Source organism: Polyodon spathula, chromosome 2, assembly GCF_017654505.1.
Source record: "Polyodon spathula isolate WHYD16114869_AA chromosome 2, ASM1765450v1, whole genome shotgun sequence".
Classification (NCBI taxonomy): Eukaryota; Metazoa; Chordata; class Actinopteri; order Acipenseriformes; family Polyodontidae; genus Polyodon; species Polyodon spathula.
The window spans coordinates 84,988,307-85,008,973 of NC_054535.1; the positions used below are offsets into that span (position 1 = coordinate 84,988,307).

At 36.6% G+C, this 20,667-nt stretch overlaps 1 protein-coding gene across 2 annotated transcripts in view; it reads right to left on the bottom strand.

The window, feature by feature from the left end:
* hsd17b4 (hydroxysteroid (17-beta) dehydrogenase 4) overlaps positions 1 to 20,667 on the bottom strand; it is a 58,706-nt gene that overhangs the window by 33,680 nt on the left and 4,359 nt on the right. For both annotated transcript variants that reach the window (XM_041232610.1, XM_041232602.1), the window contains exons 5-14: positions 18,737 to 18,758; positions 17,418 to 17,464; positions 14,175 to 14,259; positions 13,471 to 13,658; positions 9,348 to 9,439; positions 7,520 to 7,544; positions 6,947 to 7,075; positions 3,566 to 3,672; positions 2,214 to 2,450; positions 1,522 to 1,573 (exon numbers count right to left, since the gene is read on the bottom strand). In XM_041232610.1, the coding sequence (XP_041088544.1) occupies positions 1,522 to 1,573; positions 2,214 to 2,450; positions 3,566 to 3,672; positions 6,947 to 7,075; positions 7,520 to 7,544; positions 9,348 to 9,439; positions 13,471 to 13,658; positions 14,175 to 14,259; positions 17,418 to 17,464; positions 18,737 to 18,758 (984 nt within the window). The remainder of the gene's footprint in view (positions 1 to 1,521; positions 1,574 to 2,213; positions 2,451 to 3,565; positions 3,673 to 6,946; positions 7,076 to 7,519; positions 7,545 to 9,347; positions 9,440 to 13,470; positions 13,659 to 14,174; positions 14,260 to 17,417; positions 17,465 to 18,736; positions 18,759 to 20,667) is intronic.

Sequence of the window (20,667 nt, forward strand, 5' to 3'; positions counted from 1 at the left end):
CGTACTTTCATCAGCCCGTCACGTCGAATTTTGCATTATGTGAGTGTTTCATTGAATTTTGTCCATGCGATTACTTACGCTATCCATTTATTTATCGGTGTGGTTTAACTGTGAACATTTGGTATGAACAAAATGTACTTTTTAGACACCAAAACAGTATAAAAAACAGCCATTTTCTCACTGTTTCATTTTTCAATTATGTATTTTTTTTAAAAAAGCCTAACTGCTTGAACACAAGATGCTTATTTGGTTGGTCAACCTTTAAATCAGTGCAAAATATTAAATATTTGAAACTATATAGATTTTAGGGATGACTGCTTAACTATGTTTTATTACTAATGCATTTGTATTACAAGATTTCGTGTAAAATATTCAAACAACAATAATTTCATATAACCGGTTTCAAAGAAACATAACGTGAGAAAATGGCTATTCACTTGAGCTATTTTTTGTTTAGACCTTTTTATACTGTTTTGATGTCTAAAAAGTAGATTTAGTTTATAATACTGAAAGTTTATATTTAAACCATGGCGATGAATACAATTAACGTGTTGCACCATTGAAGTAATTGTAAAGTAATTTTACAAAAATGTGGAGTTTTATACCAGGTTGCGACACCCCACCACAAAAGGAAAAAAAAAAAACCTGGCTTTCACAATTTGACTGTGAAAATAAGATGTGCTGCAAGGTGTATGTCCAGCATGACAAAAGCCAGAGTGGCACATTTGTGACTGGGTCGTCTACTTTTAAGATAGTCAATTTTAAAATGCATGAAAAAAATCAAGCAATCATTATACTATGTGAAACTGATGAATGCAAAGACTGCCAAACAAGGCACATCAAAAGCGTAACAATTACTACACACCATAAACACCTCCGTCATTTTAAAGTTAAAACCGCTTCGTAGAACAGCTCACAAACTTGCAAAGCATGCACGACCGTATTCTGATTTTGAATGGATTAAATGTGGGCAAAACCTATAGAAACTTTCACAGGAGTGTGCACACTCTATTGCAAGGACCTGCATCCAGCCCAGTTAACCAGAAAGGCAACTGCTAAATAATTTTTGGTTATCTCTGACACAGTGATACGCTGTGTGAAGTATGCCATCAACGGTGTTGTTTGCACAGACTATTAGGGTTTGGAATGTGGCGAAGGAATCAGCATTAGTGTTTATTGTATCTGTTTGTTTTTTTAACACAATAAAAAAATACAAAATGTATAAGTTTATTTGTTAGGAAAATAAAATGCAAGTCGAATATTTTAGGGACCCCAACAGCTGTTGTTGATTCCGACTCAGGAACTTCATCAGAACTAGCAAGTTTCCTAGTACCACAATTTTGTTAGTTGCTAACCCTGGCTTGATTTATCAATATTTTCACACCAAAATCCAATTTTCACCATTTTTTGTCATTCCGTTAACTTGTTTTAAGTAGTTTCTTAAAATATTACTGTAATTTATTACTAGCGTTATAAAATTGGACAGTTGAATTTTCCATATCCATATCTTGTGCTATATACCTGAAGTTGGTAATGGTTTATACAGCTCCAGGTATTGCTCCCCATGCAAAAGCTATAGAGAGAAAAAAAAAAAAAAACACATTATAAATACTTGATAGATATAAAATGTCTTTCAAGCATACCCAAATCAAGTTTCCTCCCTTCTTCCTTCCTCCTTTCTTCCTTTGATAAAACACATTTTTACATTTCAAAGCATCTGTCAATATCTATCTTGTTATATAAAGATAAAGGGGCTTGACAAAAGTGCAAAAGGCTGCCCCTCACATGATTAATTAATTTATTTTGTGAAATGGGAACAGCAACACGTATTTTGCAGTGTGTAAATCTGCATCTTTCTATTGTAAGTGAGTTTCAATCATGATGGCCAGACGACATCTGATCACATTTGACAGAGGGAGGACTGAAACACAAGTTAAGGAATGGGACTGCATCCATCCAAACCAAGTTATAAATATCTTGCTGAATTGTCACATCAAATCATTGCTGACCTGGCTGGCCACGGTCAGTGGCACTGGAACAATTTGGAAAGTGGGGCTGCTGAAAGCCATTGAACAAAACTGTAACCCCTATTTATGATGCAAGCCACACCTCCAGCGCCATTGGCCACATTGACACTACACCTTATTATTGTTTTTCTTCCATGTGGGCACAAACAAAAAGAATACTGCCCACGAGAAAGAGTTTGCACTTACCCTGGTAAAATCAAAATTTAATCCAGGGACAGCAGTTAGCCCACCATCCATCATGGAGGCCTGGGGTGGAATGACTCCAAAAGTAGGCAAGCAGCTAAATTCTTCATGCCCTTCAAAAAGAAACTTCATGTGATCTGAGTCTTTGGTTGACATGCCAACTCCAAGGGCATAAAGTATACACTGAGTTTGTGAATAGGTGAAGACCTTCTCTGGCAACTTCTGACCGACTGCCTGGGCCTGTGGATTTAGAAAACATGCATTTCATTTTAACCGACAAATAACACTGCAATTGCCTGGCAACTGGGTTTGCAATGACTTTGCTCTCTAAACAAGGAAATGGATTTTGAGGATAAGTATCCTATTAGAAAGATACAGACAGATTATCATATAAAAAAAAAATAGTAACACACACCAGTATAGTGTATTTGGCACAGCATTGTGTTTCTAGACACCTGTGTAGCGTCAGGAAACTGATGGTTGACAACAGCACTGTCTGCAACGTTAGCACTCAACTCTCTATGCAGTTTGCACTGAAAACAATAGTGATGGTATAATTATGTTACTGTGTGAATTAATGTTATCCATTGCCCCTGCTCAAAGCCGTAGTACTAATTAAGGAGAACAATATTTCTCCCACTCCATCTGCAGATATGCTAAAAAAAAAAAAAAAAAAAAAAAAAAAAAAAAGGTCAAAAGCACTCAATGTTCATGAATAACAATGTCCTACTTGTACATTATAAGAAGAAAAAAATCCTGCTACCCACAGGTACTATGGCATTGTTGCTAAATGAATGTCTCAGAATTGCATTGGTGTTCCCGGCTTGATTTTTATTGTGCACTGTACCTGCATAATAATAAGATTTATTTTCTACTAAGGCGAAGTAGAGAAAATTAAATGGTTAGACAAAAGTACAAAAAGGAGTGCACGATGACCTTTTAAAAATTAGCCACCTTGGGAAAAAAGTGACACCACTCAGAATCACCACATCTTTATTTCCCTGGTACTTAAACTGAATGCTCATGAACTGCTTCTACACTGAATTCACCGTCATCAGGGGAAAAATTGAGATAGCCTCAATATTTCTTGTACAAGTCTGAAATAGAAATGGGTAGGCAATTCTCGTTATTGTGCGTGGCGGATTTCAGAAATTATGCAATACTGATTGCTAATCAAAGGTTTTTCGTATTCCTTTGTCGACACTTGCATGACACATCATTCAAAGTAATGTACTCATGTAACAATTTGTTATGTTCACAGTGCATCTCAACTTGCTTGAAATAAAGACCCCTAATTTGACCCTTTTTATTGTAATTCATTTTTCTCCGATTTTATTTTTTAATACAGCACTTACTGGATCAATGCCTGTGGTGCTGGTGGATGCCATGGCGCTAGTAGGATTAGCTGAAAGGTTTTCAGTGTCGACTCTCGAAAGCACATCAACCAGAGTAGTTATTGACTCTTCAAAGGGAAAAGAAGCAACAGGTAGTTTGAGGACCAGTCACACTCCCTTCCAGCTGCTAATGTTCAAGTAAAAGCGAGACTCCTTGAAAAACACATTCGTTTACTCCTCCCTCCCTCTCCCTCCCTCCTTACTTTTTTCATGCCTTAAATCAGTTTGGTGAACCATTTCTTATGTTAAACACGCTGCCCTCAAATGATTACAAAGTCTGGTCACCTTTTGTTCATTTGGTGGCTAATGAAGTTTAGTCAGTAGTTTTAGTAAGATCTGCAGCGAGTCAAAAATACCTTCTTAAAAGAAAACATGCTATACAGGGATGGTCAAATTTATTTCAGTCCTTTCCTAGTGACTAAACAGAAGCAGTCATACCTTGCTAGAACAAGCTGTATCCCCCCCCCGCCGCATTTCATATCCGTGAAAACTCTACCAATGTGATGTCAAAAGCAAATTGCCAGAAATTTGAATCACCTGCATTTTCTCTAAACAATGAATGCAAAGTAAAATCTTCAAAAGAAGGTCTTCCCTGGAGAAAGTACAAATGTCATGTCACCAAAACCAATGTTCTTCTGCTCCTAGTAAACTGAAGATAAACTCCACTTTGCCTGAAAAGTAATTTAGGGTCAAACTATCATCTACAACTGAGGTACTGTCACACAGCTCCTTAAAGACTAACAAATGTATTTTAGTTTTTTTTTTTTTTATTATTAGTTTAAAAAAAAAAAAATACGAAAAGGGAGCTTACCGTCATTTTTAATACTCCAATAACTTTTGAACAATTTATTTTTGGTTAGTACATGCAATTTAAAAAAAAATCTCCACCATATAAATAAACAAAATATCCCCATAAAGCATGACTGTGCAAAGTGTCTACTCCAGTATCTTACTTACAGCATTAAATAGTGATTGTGTTTATGATTCCTCTTAAGAACATTTTACAAGTCTTAATTAAAACAGAAGCATGTTATGCATGTTGAGAGCAAGCATCCTGCTGGCAGTAATGCCATCTAAAAGTACTACACAGGCAAGTTTCTAAATATTAACTTTTATTCAAGCAGCTCTGGTAGGCCTCACCGTCAAATTAATTATTTGCATAAGTACAGTAAAATAATATACAGACTTAGTATTTAAATAATGGCTACTTTAGAAGCACAGGAGTTGCACAAGACCTTTACTGTACGGGACTGAAAGGACAGTTAATAACCTCTATGGAACCCGAGTTTTGTGCATGCCCAACTGATCGCTATAGAGTCAATTTGTACGTGACCACCACAGCTCTGCTTCTGGTCTGCAAAACATTACATCAGAGTAAGCAACATCACACAGCCATGCTTTATGGGGATATCTTGTTTACAGTCTTTTAGGAAGGATGCTTAATTATTTTATTGCTAAAACTGCATATAAATGCACAAATAAATTAAATCAAAAGTAATGAGAATATTAAACAAAGCTGTTTTGTTAAACTTCCATGCCTATAAGCACCCACTTTAATGAAAACCAAATCCATATTATAGACTTTTACTCATTCAATTAACTATATACTTCTCTTTTTAAAACATCTGCATTGTAAAAACCTAGGGACAAAATAAAATATATTTTATTACATCCAAGGCTCTTCTTTAATCAGAGTACACTTTAATGAAGAACTGCTCCAAAAAACAGAACTCCCACACATCATGGATACTTCAACTGCATTGCAGTCTTCAATAACATTCTCATATTATTAAAATAAAACAAATACTACTTTGCCACTGTAAAAATTGTATTGTCTTTTTACAGAATCCTCTGCCAAGAGGGAGGACAGAATGTGTATTTTTTTTTTCTCTATTTTGCTTTTTAAATCCCCAACTATATCAAAACATGGTTAATAATGATGTTATACTTTATACACTAGTAAGTGTTTAGTGTAATTTTTAAATCTATATTTATACAGCTCTTTTTGTAGGTATCTCCTCTAAGGTTACCAACAGGTTCAAAATAGTGCTTCCTGTACTCTCACTAAGAGCAAGAAACATGAGCATATATCTCCTGTCATTGCTTCTCTCCACTGGCTGCCAGTCAAATATAGGATTCATTAAGGTTTTATTATTAACTCATCCTTACATTCAAGGCCCTGCCTATCTTGGGGATCCCGTTCAGTACCACATACCTAAATGAAAATTGAGATAAGGTAATAGTGGTATTTGTCTGTGCCTATGACTCGTCTGCGCACCGTGGGTGACAATGTTCTTCTGTCTGTGCCTAGGACTCGTCTGCGCACCGTGGGTGACAATGTTCTTCTGTCTGTGCCTAGGACTCGTCTGCGCACCGTGGGTGACAATGTTCTTCTGTCTGTGCCTAGGACTCGTCTGCGCACCGTGGGTGACAATGTTCTTCTGTCTGTGCCTACGACTCGTCTATGCTCTGTGGGTGATCGTGCTTTCTGCTCTTCAGCCCCACATATATGGAACGCCCTGCCGGGCTATTTGAAAAACTGTCTCAGTTGATGTTTTACTTCTTTCGATTGTCTTTCTGTAAATGATTTGTTGTTCTTACTGTTTGTCTACTAAAATGTCTGTTTTTATGCTGCTTTATGATTTTTAAATGAAAAGCACTATATTAATAAAATGTTGTATTATTATTATACACAACATTTCCATATATGCATAGATACTGTACAAATGTAATTTATGAAGAAAAATATTGGGTTGCCCGATTCCAATATTTTTGTTTAAAACGTATTGATTTGTTATTAAAGTTGAAAAATGTAGGAAATCAAACATAACCTAAGTAAAACATGTAATTTCGTTAATCCCAAGAATACAATTAAAATGCAAGCACAATTGTGGGTATCCATATCAAAAATAGTAAACAAAAACACAGTACATTTTACAACTTCTATTTAAAACTATTTTTTTGTTTTGCTTTTTCCCCCTGGGGCATACATGTAGAACATAGATCGATACGGGTTCCTACACCTATAGCGTTCCACGTCCCCAGGTGTTGCTACAACTGTTTAAATAACGTACCTGGAATTGTTATTTTCATCGTTAACATCTCTGTGTTAACAAAACAGAAACCAAAAAAAACCTTAAAATTAAATGAAAAAAACACCTTTGCAATTCTGAAAACAAGCAGCAGCTTGGCTAAATAGATTACGAAGCCAGATAAATGACAAGCTCAGGAAAGGCATTTTAAAGGTTGGCAGAGGTTCTTACCCAGTGGTAGCAATATCAGGAAGGAAAACGAAATGACAGAGAATTCAAATGGAAAACGGTGCAAGTTGTTTTTATTTACCTTGGATATCTTGGGGTTTGTTTGCATTTTTGAAATCACAGACCGCCTCCCAATTATCTCGCACTGCCTCAGGAGTCATTTCCTGGTTCTTGTGCCTCACAATCGCACCCTGTGTTCTCTCCCAGCGCACTAACAACAAGACAGAGGATAGGATATGTTCACTTGAGATCACAGAAATCAGGGATTCAGAAACCAATGTTTTTCACAGAACCACAAAATAGAAATGTATCTGTGCTTAATGAGGAAAACACTGCTGTGCTCATTGAAAACTAAAATAACGTGAAATTTGGTATTGTTAGCTCTATTTTTTATTTATTTATAGCCACAGAGTGGTATGTTCCTTTGCCTGTCATTATCATAAAACCTAGAGAACCGTGACCAACATCCACCACATGTATGTATGTATGTATGTCATTCTTACGTATGGAACGACAGACAAACCTTGTCCCAGTAAAATACGATTTATTTACTTAAATTTATTATTTATTTAAATTTAATATTTTAAAATGTTTTCCACATTTAACAATATTTCAGCAAGATACTGTAATTTTTTTTTTTTAATAAAGTACTTACATTTACCAATCCAGCCTGCACCTGCCTATTGAGAGACAGGAAGAAAAAAATAAAAATATTAATTTTTTAGCATTCATTTAAATGACACTGAAGAAATTACATTTTTGTTTTACACAACACCAACTCAGTGTTAGGAACAGTAAATCCCTCATGTCTAATAGCATGCATGATTCAAAGTGCTCTGTGCTCTTTGTAGCCAAGGAGATATAAAGATCACACAGCACAGTATAAAGAAAGCTGTTTTTAGACTTGAGATACAAGTGCAATTCTGAACACACTAGGTGGTTTAGATAAACTCTTCTTTTATACTCTGGAGGCAAAAAAGGAGAATATATATTTTCTGAAGTTTAGGCTTTGAAGATAATGGTCTAGTTCCTTAATTTTGTATCATGTACGTACCCTGGCAGTTTTTATTATTATTTAATTATGTATTTATTAAAATGTGTTTCACAGTTGTTATTTTAGTGCAAATAAATTAATACAAACCCTGAACAGGTAATTAAGAAGCCTACTGTAGCCTACACTAATGAATAAATATGCTTGAGCTTTTTTTTTTTTTTTTTTTTTTTTTTTTTTTTTTTAAATATACCGTAAACTTTAAGCAAACGCCCCACCGTTTACTTACAATATTTGCCAGTAGCCCCAGTGCCTATTGGAGACCGTGACTATTTGAGACTCTGCATTTATTATGCAAGATCACTACCATCTACAAATACTTCATAAGCAATCATGAAAAAGCTGCCTGCACACAACCTTATAGAAACGACATATGCAAATTACAACATTCCAGCAATGTCATTAAAGGTTGTGTAAGTGGGTAATACCACTTTGTACTGTAATAATAACAAAAACAGTAAAATCCGCTAAAGGCAGCCCTGTAAATATCAGAACAAGCGTGTATAATGGTAGATCTTGTAATATTTTGTTATAGGCTTGCAGCACAATAGAAAAAAAAAACAAGCATATGCATATATGTATTGTTCACCCTCAAAACATGTATATTGGTACGCATGGACAATCGATGAAAAATTAACCAGCAACGAGTCTTCATTGCACAACAACCGCATGAGATACTGTGTTAATACGAAGAATAAAGTTCATACTGTTGGCACACAACACACTCAAAAATGCTTCAAACTGTTTAAAGATTAACAATAAAATCAATGCAAGTACCAGTTTGATCACAAAATCAAAGCAAAAGTGACTAATTTGTTTTTATAACGTGTACATTAGTAAGCACGCTCTAAAATGAGCAAAATATGAACATTCATTGCAAGACTCAAACGCACGAAATACTGTCAATACAAAAAAAAAATGTACAAATACACTAAGCAGCCCTGTTAATATCAGAAAACAAGTCTGTATTCTACTTTCAGCATGCTCAAAAAAAGCTTCACAATTGGTTTTAAGATTAATAAAATCATAAAAAGAAAACAACTGTATGCATTACGTGTACATTTTAAAATAAATTAATTTCAGTTTTCTTATTCATCCTGAGTCTCAGGGTCTCTTCATTGCTGTTCAAAAACAAATTGTTAAGCTCGCTGTACAGCCATGTGTGTGTACTGGCTGGAACATTCAGTATGAAGCGCACTATATTCATAACCCGGCGTTTAAGAGAGACCCTGAGTGTATTGATCATATTTCCGAGCAGCCCGGCACTTAGAGACCCGGCAAGTATTGGAGACCAGCGATTATTTGAAGTTTTACGGTACCTGCACAGCTGATTGGTCTATGGGGGTTTTCTGATGTTGAATACTAAGTATCCTGCGGGATGTCAATAAATTGAGCTAATTAATGCTTTTTTTTTTTCTTTTTTTTTTCTTACCTCAAACAGGCTACCATTTTCCTCACAGCTTTCATGGCACAACCACAGAACAAGAGGAGCGACATACTCTGCTTTAAGAGACTCCAACAGATCTAGGATATAAAAGAGGCATATAAATATCTTATAACACAACAGTTCGACAGTATATCACCAACATGTACAAATTTCAGACATAAAGTAGTAAAGTAACAGAAAAACAAAACCATAACTTGAACACTAAAATCATAACATTTGAGTAAAACAAAAGAAATGTCTGTCTTAAAGACTATTTGAAAAAAAGTAGTATTTTCCACATTTCACCTTTTACATCACTGTATAAACACAAGAAAAGTCTGTGAATGAGAAGACGCTGCTCCCTTGCTTGCGCACCATTTGTCCCTATTACAGTTTGGTTTGGCTGTTGTATGAACAACCAAGTTCGCTTGGCTAACAAACTGCACTGAAAAAAACCATCAGAAAAAGGTAGTTTTGGTTTGTTTTGCAAATTAACCAAAAACTGACACTTCAATTTACATAGAATATTTTATCAAGCCTGATCTAGCCTACATTACACACAGTATGACTAATGCTGGCAACAAGAACTTAAGTGCAGTTCATGTACTCATAGTCAAAGCTCCTTAACAATATTTACTCTGCATGGGTGTAATCATCAGGTTCATTTTGGCATTTTAGTTTTTGGAGCACAGATCTTGCAACAGCTTTTTAATTCAGTACAGTTTTCATTGGGACAGTTTTTTTTTTTTTTTTTTTTTTTACTGCATTTTAGTCAAGTTGACAAAGCATCAATGTTTCTGTATTAACTGTCAAACCAAGTAATGTGTAAATCAGACTGGAATGCAGGTAAATATTTATTTTTACACCCTCCGTTTACCCCCACATGTGGGAGTTCAATCCTATAACTGTGAATAAAATCATTCACAATACAATAATGCACTTTTGCTGCCTATTCTGTGTACCTTTTGTGGGGCCAGAAAAGGTGGGTGTGAACTGTCAGTAATTGAACACATTTTTCTGTAATTAAACGAAAGATTACAGATGTCTAATTTCAATTATAATTAAATATTACAATGATGTTTTGGGGTGATTTCACAATTGCAATTACCATTAGAATTACAAAAAATAAAACTTCAGTAACAATTACTCCAACCAAAAGTATAACACCAAATTGTGTGTACTGTATGACAAAATCCTGTAAAAAAAAAATAAATAAATAAAAATATTCTAAATGTTATGCATTAAAACTAATGGCTATTAGACATTTCACACATAACAGTATATTTAGTTAATGAACGGTCATTTTCTGGTGTTCACAAAATAAAGTCTTAATGTACACCAATTATCTTCATTATATGATTGCTCAAAAAGGATTCATAGCACTTTCCTTTTTACAAGTTATCAATCCTGTTTACTGAAAGGCTATCTATCTCAGATCATGCTTTTACTTTTGCACAGATGAAGAAATATGCTATTCTTAAGCTTAAATGGTTTCCAGATCTGAGTGGTTGAGTTCTGTTGCAGGAACAGATGACCAGGTACAACAACTGCACTTGCAAAGGTCAACCTAAAGTGAGAAAGGGACCTTGACCAGAAAAATCACCCTGAGTGCAATTTAGATGCTACGATCATGTGTAGCACCTCGTTCTACTCATATTGAATAGGGTTTTCAGAAAAAAATACTGGGAGCCCCTACTCACTTCTGGCAAATTGCCACATGAGGGGTAACTGACGTGTTTTATTCAAACTTCAGCCTAACCATTTACCCTGTAGAGCATGTGGTTTCTACAATGCAAGTATTGCTGTAAAAACCTTCGGAACCAGTCCTCCAAATTCTGTAAAAAACTTTTGGTTTCAAGTTCTACCACTGGTCTTCAAACCCCCCCTGAAATTTGAATTTTTGCTATTTGTACCAAGTTTAGGCCGTAATAACTTGCATGGGGGAACTCCAAAAAAATCACTCACAGATATGTTTGGATAGATGTTGATGAGATCTACAAGCTTCAAGCAAAATATTATGTTATCTGGGGATTTTGGATTTTTGAAGTTGCATTTGTCACACATTTAAGCATTGCTTAGGGCCACTTTGGTGAGGTTAAAGTGCCACATAGTTCTATCCGAACTGGCTATTTCTTCAACTTTGCATTCTCTGAGGATTGATCTAGAGGAAAAAGTAACAGTATGTGCTTCCTCTGGAACTGTCTTGGAGCTAAGGGGTTATGAACTTGCACGGGACTTGGGACTTTTGTTACGATGACACATTTAAAACTACCAAAATCTTATTTAGTTGGTTTTTAAAAACTAAATTAATGTTTTTTCTTAAAACACAAAAAAAAAAACTTCACTCTTTACAGCACCGTTTAAATACACCTCTGTCTGTCATCGAAGACCAAAGACTTTCAGTCATGCCTGAAACTAACCGATTGGCTTGCATTAGAATGCAGCAAACGGGTTTTTCACAAATGGTTGGTCAGTCAATCAATTAATTAATTATCCCACTAGGTAAGCACCACAAAAAAAAAAAAAAACACAAAAAAAACTTTACTTTTTTTTTTTAAATCCTACTAAGTACGGTTTTGGTAGTTTCAAATGTGTCATCATAACTCCTCAGCTCCAAGACAGTCATTGGAAGCCCACATTGTTACTTTTTCCTCTAGATCAAGCCTCAGAGAATGCACAATTGAAGAAATAGACAGTTGGTAATAGCAAAATGGTCTCCAGGCCAAAACTGGCTTGTGTGTCCACCCCCCCGAGCCACCTTTACTTTTGACATAATACTTTATGTTCAATACACATTTAGATTACACATCTTTACATTATATAAATGTATGAGATATAAATAATAGTTTAAACCTGATATGAGCCCATTTCACTGGGATTGGATAGAGATTAAGTTTGTTCCTTTTATTTTTTATTTTTTTTTATTAGGAATCTGCATTTTAAAAAGAATACCATTTAGTTGACTGGAAAGTGTATTCAAAGTATTTTAAAAAATATATTCAATTCACTTAGAGCAAAATGGCAGTATATATATCATTAAAAACTCCCATGAAAAATTGCTCTACACACTGATTGCTGCTTAGCTAGTGTCAATAGGTGACCAATCTCACAGTGCAATACTTCATTAGGCTTGATGGCAAATGACACAATTAATAATTGTAAGTCCTACTAGACCCTCCTTTATCAACCATAAATCAGCCATAATTAAACCACAAAATGTACTGTTGTGACAACAGCAGCCTAGATTTTTATTTATTTATTTTTCTTTACTAAATGCAAAACAAATGTAATACTGAGTTTAATGATTTCCACTCCTAGGGATGCCTGTTTTTCACTGCTTTCTTTTCATGGATTTACTTCAAATGCAATAGGAAGTAAATGATGTACAACATTTTAAATCCTACTGATTACTCCTACATTATCTACACTTACCATACGATGATAGGCCTGGTATGAGACCATGAGGAGCTTAAAGGTCAAAAGTTTACCATAATCTCTGCACTTCACTTAGTTTACTTTTGTGACAATTACCTCCATATCTCTGAAATAGGGAGCATGAATTATATTAACTTTGCATGACTGAAGATAAATACAGACCAGGAAAAATAATGATTCTGTTTCAACCAATCTATAGTATCCAACTCCAGAACCGCATGTTTGTGCCCCTTTCTATATGTTATGTAACACACAGTAATAAAATGAAGAAGTGTGTAGGTGTGCACTAAATAAACAATAATTTCCAGAATACAGGAAGAGGTTAGTACAAACACAGAGAAGATCTCAGATGTGGCTACTGTTCACACAAGTTCTCTGGTGGCTTTCAAACCTTGATTTTAAACAGAATAGTTGAGTCTCTTGAATACTCAGAATACAACCAGGAGACATCATTTAAATCTCATAAACTAGAACCTAAACCAGACTGGTTGGTTTTTGGCAGTAATTTAGGATTCCCTATAGCAAAGCTCCGAGTTAAACTCCGGTGTGGGATGGTAAAAAAATATATAAAATTACAAAAGTCTTGTTTGTTAAAAGGTGGCTGACTGATAAAACCTGGACAATTTGTTACGTAAATGCGTAAACCAGGAAAATAGTGCAATGTACCGAGACATGAAATTCACCTTGTACCAACCTGGGGGCATGACAGTCTGTGTCAGTCTAGATCCTGCAGTCGGTGCTATAGTGTTACAGTGGATGTTGTACTTCTTTCCTTCAATGGCCAATGTGTTAGAAAGGCCTAAAAGCCCTAGTTTTGCTGCACTGTAGTTTGCTTGACCAAAGTTGCCATATATCCCAGCAGCAGATGATGTCATAATAATTCTTTAAAAAAAAAAAAAAAAAAAAAAAAAAGGCTTTAGGATCGTCAATGAACACAGAATATACATTTAGAAAAGTTAACCTGCAAATGCCATTGAACAAAATGTCTGGAGTCTACAGGCACAAAATTGTTTTTTCAAAAAACATTTACAGTTCATGGACTTAACGCAATATCTTAATAAATGTTTAAGACTAGCTATAAATAATCTTTTTGTGAAAGGTTTGGTTTTTTCTTTTTAACAATACCAGAAGGTCTGCAAATAGTGATGCAAAATAACTGGGCTACCCTTAGGCTAAATAAAGCTATTGCAATTACCCGCACAAGTCAAGCTGACATGTCCTAAAAATGAAAGAAGCTTTTAATTCTTTGTATTTATAATCCTTCCATTAAACATGATTGAATCTGTCTGCTCAGACTGGAATCTATGGTTTCCCTGTATACCAGATTAAATTATTCCCATGGACAACTCTGAGGTATTTAAAGTTTTAAAATAGTACACCAGTAATCCACAATATTACCTTCCAAACTTCTGGCTTTTCATATGATTCCATGCAGCTCGTGTCACCATGAAAGATCCTCTCAGATGTACTCTGTGAATTAAATCTAAAATCGGAAGAAAACATTATGTAATAAGTTAGGTGGAAATGTGTCAGAAAACACGTCAGTTGTCAGTTTAAGAATGAAGAGGGCAATGTTTGGGTAGGGAGGCACAGGAATGCACCTCACAGGGTTAATTAGCTCCTTGTAGCTGAAGTTAAGCTGGCTCCAATTTGGTAATCTAGGAACATATTTAGAGGGGTTCTTTGCTTGTGCTCGCTGTCTGCGAACGTGAGATGGTTTGGAGACCTGTGTGTTGACTGGGTGAAAGGAGAACATTTATAATTGTGAAAAAGAGGAATTGTTTGGAAAAGTACACTGTACGAGTACAAGCTGGCAGACAACCTACGTAAGTTGGAACCACAGTTGTCACTTGGAAACCAGAATCGATCAATGTGTGTGTTTTCTGTTTATTTTTGTTTTGTTGCTACTCCGAGTGGTGTTAGGTTTTTCTTTTGATAACCTTTGGGGTGTTTTTTTTTTTTTTTTTTTTTTGTTACTGTAATTAAAGCATACGGTTTGTTTTGGAAGATCAACTTCAGCCTCCAGCACTTTATTTTGATTTCTGTACAGTAAATAGTTATTGTGATACAAGGCTGTAGTGAGGGCTAATTTTTCACTGTCGATATCATTCTCCAAATAAGCCGAAGCATCGACGTTATGAAAAGGTAAAAAAAAAAAAAAAAAAAAAAAAAGCAGCATAAGCAACATAGCAGGTAACGCTTTAAAAACTACTATGCATATTAAATTGATTACATCAGTTTCTGCATATACAGTAGTAATTACATATATATTACACACACACACAGTACCAGTCAAAAGTTTGAGTACACTTGCTGGAAACTAGGTTTTTTTCATAATTGACAATGTTTTACGTCGTATACGTTTCTGTAAATACGTGAAAATGAAAACACATGTTACAATATACAAAACAAAGCATTAGGAATATCAAAGCAATGTTCAAGAAAACTGAAAATTGTCTATAAATCTTGGATGCCTCCAACTAACCATCATTTGCCTTAATAACAGCCTCACAAACACGAGGCATTCGGTTAACAAGTTTCAGCAGGAAATCACCCGACATGTCTTCCCAGCTCTTCTGCAGCAAATCCCAGAGATGTAGGGCACTTGTGGGTAGCCTTGCTTTGACTCTTCTGTCCAGTTCGTCCCACACAAGTTCTATGGGATTGAGGTCTGGAGACTGGGCAGGCCAGATCATTAGATTGAGTTGTCCTTCACTTTCCTTCTTCGCCAGATAGTTCTTGCACAACTTTGGAGGTGTGTTTCGGGTCGTTATCTTGCTGAAGAATGAAGGACTTCCCAACTAGCTGTAATCCTGATGGAATGGAATGCCTCTGAAGTATGCTATGATAGCCATGCTGGTTGAGCTTGCCATGGACTTGGTAAAGATCACCAAATCTGTCACCAGCAAAGCAACCCCAGACCATGACACTGCCTCCTCCATGCTTGACAGTGGGAACTAGACATGCAGAACTCATGCGCTCACCCTCTCTGCGTCTTACAAATACTCGGCGGTTGGATCCAAATATTTCAAATTGTGACTCATCGGTCCATAAGACCGACTTCCACTCCTCAAACGTCCAGTTTCTGTGTTTTTTGGCCCAGGCAAGTCTCTCTTATTCTGCACTCTTAACAATGGTTTCTTTGCAGCAATTCTTCTCATTAGGCCAACTTCGTGCAATCTCCGCCGAACAGTTGATGTTGAAACATCTGTACTTCTAGTACCATTTAGCTGAGCTTGTATTTCAGGGGCAGTTAATTGCCGGTTTCGCAGACTTGTGACTCGAATGAACTTGTTCTCTGATTCTGAGGTCACCCTTGGCCTGCCTGACCTTGTTCGGTCCTCATGAGTGCCAGTTTCTTCAAATCGTTTGATGGTCTTGGCCACAGCAGTTACAGACACTTGCAAAGTTCTTGTGATTTGTCTTAAAGATTGACCTTCATTTCTTTGCTTAACTGAGCGTATTTTGCCATTTTCTGCTCCCTTACATTCAGGAATGACAATGCTACCTATATTTATAGTAATCATGGACCCTCACCTGTTAACAATAATTGGTGACAAAAGGTTAATTAGTTAACATGCTAGTAAACTCAGAGAACATCTAACAAAGACACTTTTATACTTGGGCCAGTGTTCTAACACCATGTTATACACATTTCAGACTTTTAACTGACTTGGGCTTCAGACTGAAATCCCCTTGGTTTGGGTGACCATTTCATTGAAATTGACAACATTTACATTTTCATTTAAAAATTAAATTTTTGAATGCAGTTCACTTATGATTATCAGCTTATATAAGTACACGTATCATATAATGAAATATTAAGTAATATACAGTTGAAAGCATAGATAATCATTAAACCTGGTTTCAAACAGGTGTACTCAAACTTTTGACTGGTGCTGCAATTATAATATATATCTATACACACACATATATATATACACACATACACAGTAACTTCACTATAACAAACCCTTCTTATAACGAACACCCGTTTTTAACGATCCCAGCAGCAAGAACCGATTTTTTCAATGCAAATTAGCTCTATTAGAACAATCACGTACGACCAACCCTGATACAAAGATCTCAGTACTCACTGACACCGAACTTTCTCCACTGTCAAGTGTGTTATTCTCTCAGTGAAAACAAAGACCAAGGTTGACTAATTCAAAGATACTGCTAATTATAGTACAAATCATGTATGACGAATACAACTGTTGCTTGCCCGTCATCTTCACACAAACTGCAACCAGGCAACGGGCGTGAGAAGCAATCTACCCTGGAAAGGTTTTTTGGAAAGGGCAGTTTAAATTTCCACAATGCAAACTAGAAAGTGTATGTGCACATGAGAGGAAGAACAATAAGTAAAGTAAGCGGCCATTCAAAATCAAGTGTTGCTGATGACAGCAGGACTATGACTAAAATACACAATATTTCCTGTAATTGCCAAAATACATTGAATACATTTAATCCTAATACTATTAGTTATAGTAATAGCAGATATTAGACTTTAATATTTTAAGTTGCTTTATTTCTGTGCAACTGCAATCAAAGCAAATAATTAATAGCAACTAATTTAATATTTTTAGTTGTTGCCTATCCCATGAAAATATGAAATAAAAATAAATTAAAAACACTTACCCCAGTCTAAGTCACTTGTTCTGGCAAAAGAACGGTCTCGCAGAATCCTACATAAGATGTAAAGTATTAAAATAAAAAAAATTCAATTGCATACTCGTCTTTAAGAATTCACATGATTTAATTATGTATATTATCATATTTTTTTTTTTTTTGCAAGATCAAGGAAATTAAGATTTATGCATATTTTCACTTCTCTATGTTGTGGAATTATTGTGTCATTGAAAAGTAAAAACTAGGTTTGCCTGCTTCATAATTTCCTTGCTAAGACAGCAAAAAAAAAATAAAATAGTTCTATTGCATAAATAGTTTTCAGGCTTTTTAGAAAACATGTGCATATAATGCCCAAATGACTAAGAAGTCATGCTTGTCAGCAAGATTTAAACAGAGAAACAATGACTAAAATAAGATTTTTATGAAGCTTGAGGAAGCTTAATTTTTTGCACGTGTAGCAGACTATTTATCAGAGATCTAATCACATCACGCTGCGAATGCCTCTTAGGGTATATTTCCCTACGCACTGAACTGACAAGTTTACCCGCTGTACTATTTGAGCAATTATTCACACCACAAGATGTCGCCGCCTTACATTGGGTCACTGGGATAGGCACTAATATAGTATGTCACCCTGTCATATTCACTTACTTGACAGACTTGTAGTTTATTTTCCAAGGGGAAAATAGCTTTTCTCTGTATGCTTATCTCATACACATTCAATTTATATATGTCAGGATTAACATGTACAGATCCTAGCAGGATAACTTCAGAGAAGCACTGCTGTGACTTAGATTTTGACTCTTATCAATTTAAATACAAACAGGCGCTCTCAAAAAATAAAAATAAATAAACCTTATCAGCTTTCATTGCCCGACACACAAGAGTAGATTCACACACACTAACTAACAAACTAACTAAATAAATAACTGCTAACTGGCGTCACATCTACCTTTGTGGGGGAAACTAAAATAAGACATTCAAAATGAGGGCAACTTTGAAGACAAGACATACACCACACAATTCAATTAACTGTATTGTAAATACTGCAAGTTGTTTAAAAGGATGCAACCCTGGTGTTAGGTTATTGTTCCAAAAGAAAGACCATCCCAGAGGCAAATGGCTTAGCAACACAAGGTTTTAAGAACTCTGGTGTGGAGGCAAAATAAGATCTAATTAAAAATCTTGAACATCCATTCAATTGCACTGATATTATTGGAAATCGACTAAACAGAATAGAAAGAATCTTTCAATTTTTAGGACTTTTAATGTTTTTATTTGAAATGCAAGCAACTGCCCCATCAGGTATGCCACAAACGCTGACTTACCCTGCATTGTTAATTACAATATCTGAAAAACAAAACAATTACAAAGGCAATTTAGAAAAAAATAAAAATGCACAACTGCCTAAGGCCTACTGTACGTAGAAATAAATGAAACACATCAAAAACATTAATTAATTCTAAGAAACTATTGGCTTCCTAGTACTACAGAAAATGTGATATTACTCTGACTGGGCATTGCAAGCAGTCTGATAATATTCATAAAGGACCAATTAGAAGATGAGAATAAAGGGGATAAGAATAAAGTAATTATCACCCTGATCTCCCCCTCCTTCGTTGCTCCCCCCGTCCCCATCTCTGATTTCTCGTCTCTTCACCCGGACTTAGCCTCTGCCACCCTATCTACTGCGCCACCCTCTTCCTTCAACCCCCACGACCTTATTCTCCTTCACTTAGGCCTCTTCAACCATGGCTTACCCCTTCATTTAAAATGGACTGACATTCCCTGCGACAGGCTGAGCGACTCTGGAAGTCCTCCCCCTCACCTTTGAACCTCCAAGCCTACAGCTCCCTCCTCTTCAATCTCCTCTCTGGAACTAGCCAAACACGATTACTTCCAAACCCTCATCACTGCTCTGGCTCCCCATCCCCATCAGCTCTTCTCAACCCATAGTAAGTTACTCCGCCCCCCTCCCTCATCCCAATCTCCATCCATCCCAACCCTCACTCCTAGTGATCTCTCTCACTATTTCACCACCAAAACCAGTAGTATTCGCCTACACCACCCGACTCTCCCCCAGACTAGCCCCCACCCCCAGCTTCCTATTCCACCTCCACTTGATCCTAATGCCCTCTTTACTGCTTTCCCCCACATCCTTACCTGAACTCTCCTCCATCATCCCCCCCCCACACCCTGTCCCTGCCTCCCTCATACCCCCACTCCTCCCTCTTATCTCCCTTACCTTTAACTCCTCCCTCTCTCCCTCCCTCCTCTCTCTCTCTCTCTCTCCCTCCCTCCCTCCCTCCACGAGTATCTGTCCTGCCATCTTCAAATCAGCTACCATCAGCCCTCTGTTAAAAAACCCCTCTCTCGACCTTGCCTACCTCTTAATTACCGCAGAATCTCACTTCTCCAATATTTCTGTAAGCTACTTCAGCATCTAGTCCACTCGTCTATCACACTACATATCCAACAATTCCCTCTGGCTTCCGTCCCTCCCATTCTACAAAGACTGCCCAGAATCATCTGGCAAACTCCTCAATTCTCATTCTCCTTGATCTTTCTTCTGCCTTTGACACAGTCAATCACCCCATCCTCCTCTCCACTCTTTCTAACCTTGGCATCTCTGGCAACACCACTTGGCTGGCTGCTGTCGTACCTATCTTCATGCACCTCTGCTGTACACCTCACCCCTTGAAGCTCTTCTTTCCTCATTTAACTTCCCCCATCATTTCTTTGCTGACGACACCCAGATTTATATCAACTTGCTTAGTTGCTATCCAATCTTGGATGGTGCGCCAATACCTCATGATCAACCCATCAAATTGAAATTCTTTTCCTCCCCCACCATCTCATTCCCTCCCTTGTCCCTCATTCCAACCTTCTCTGCACGTAACCTTGGCATCCTCTTCGACTCTACCCTCTCCCTTTCTGACCATATCTCGGCCATAATACGCACCTGCCGTTTCCACCTATTCAATATCTGTAAAATACACCCGTCCATTTCCTTTTCTGCTAGTAAATTCCTGGTTCACTCTCTCATTTTCACCCGTCTCTACAACTGTAACGCCCTCCTCCTTGGCCTCCCCTCCTACACTTTTACACCATTACAACATCATCGTATCATATTCAATCTCCCCTACTCCTTCCATACCTCCCCTCTCCTCCAGCTACACTGGCTCCCTGTCTATTATCGTTGCCTGATCAAATTCCTTACCCTTGTGTACAAATCTCTCCATGGTCTTGCCCCACCTTA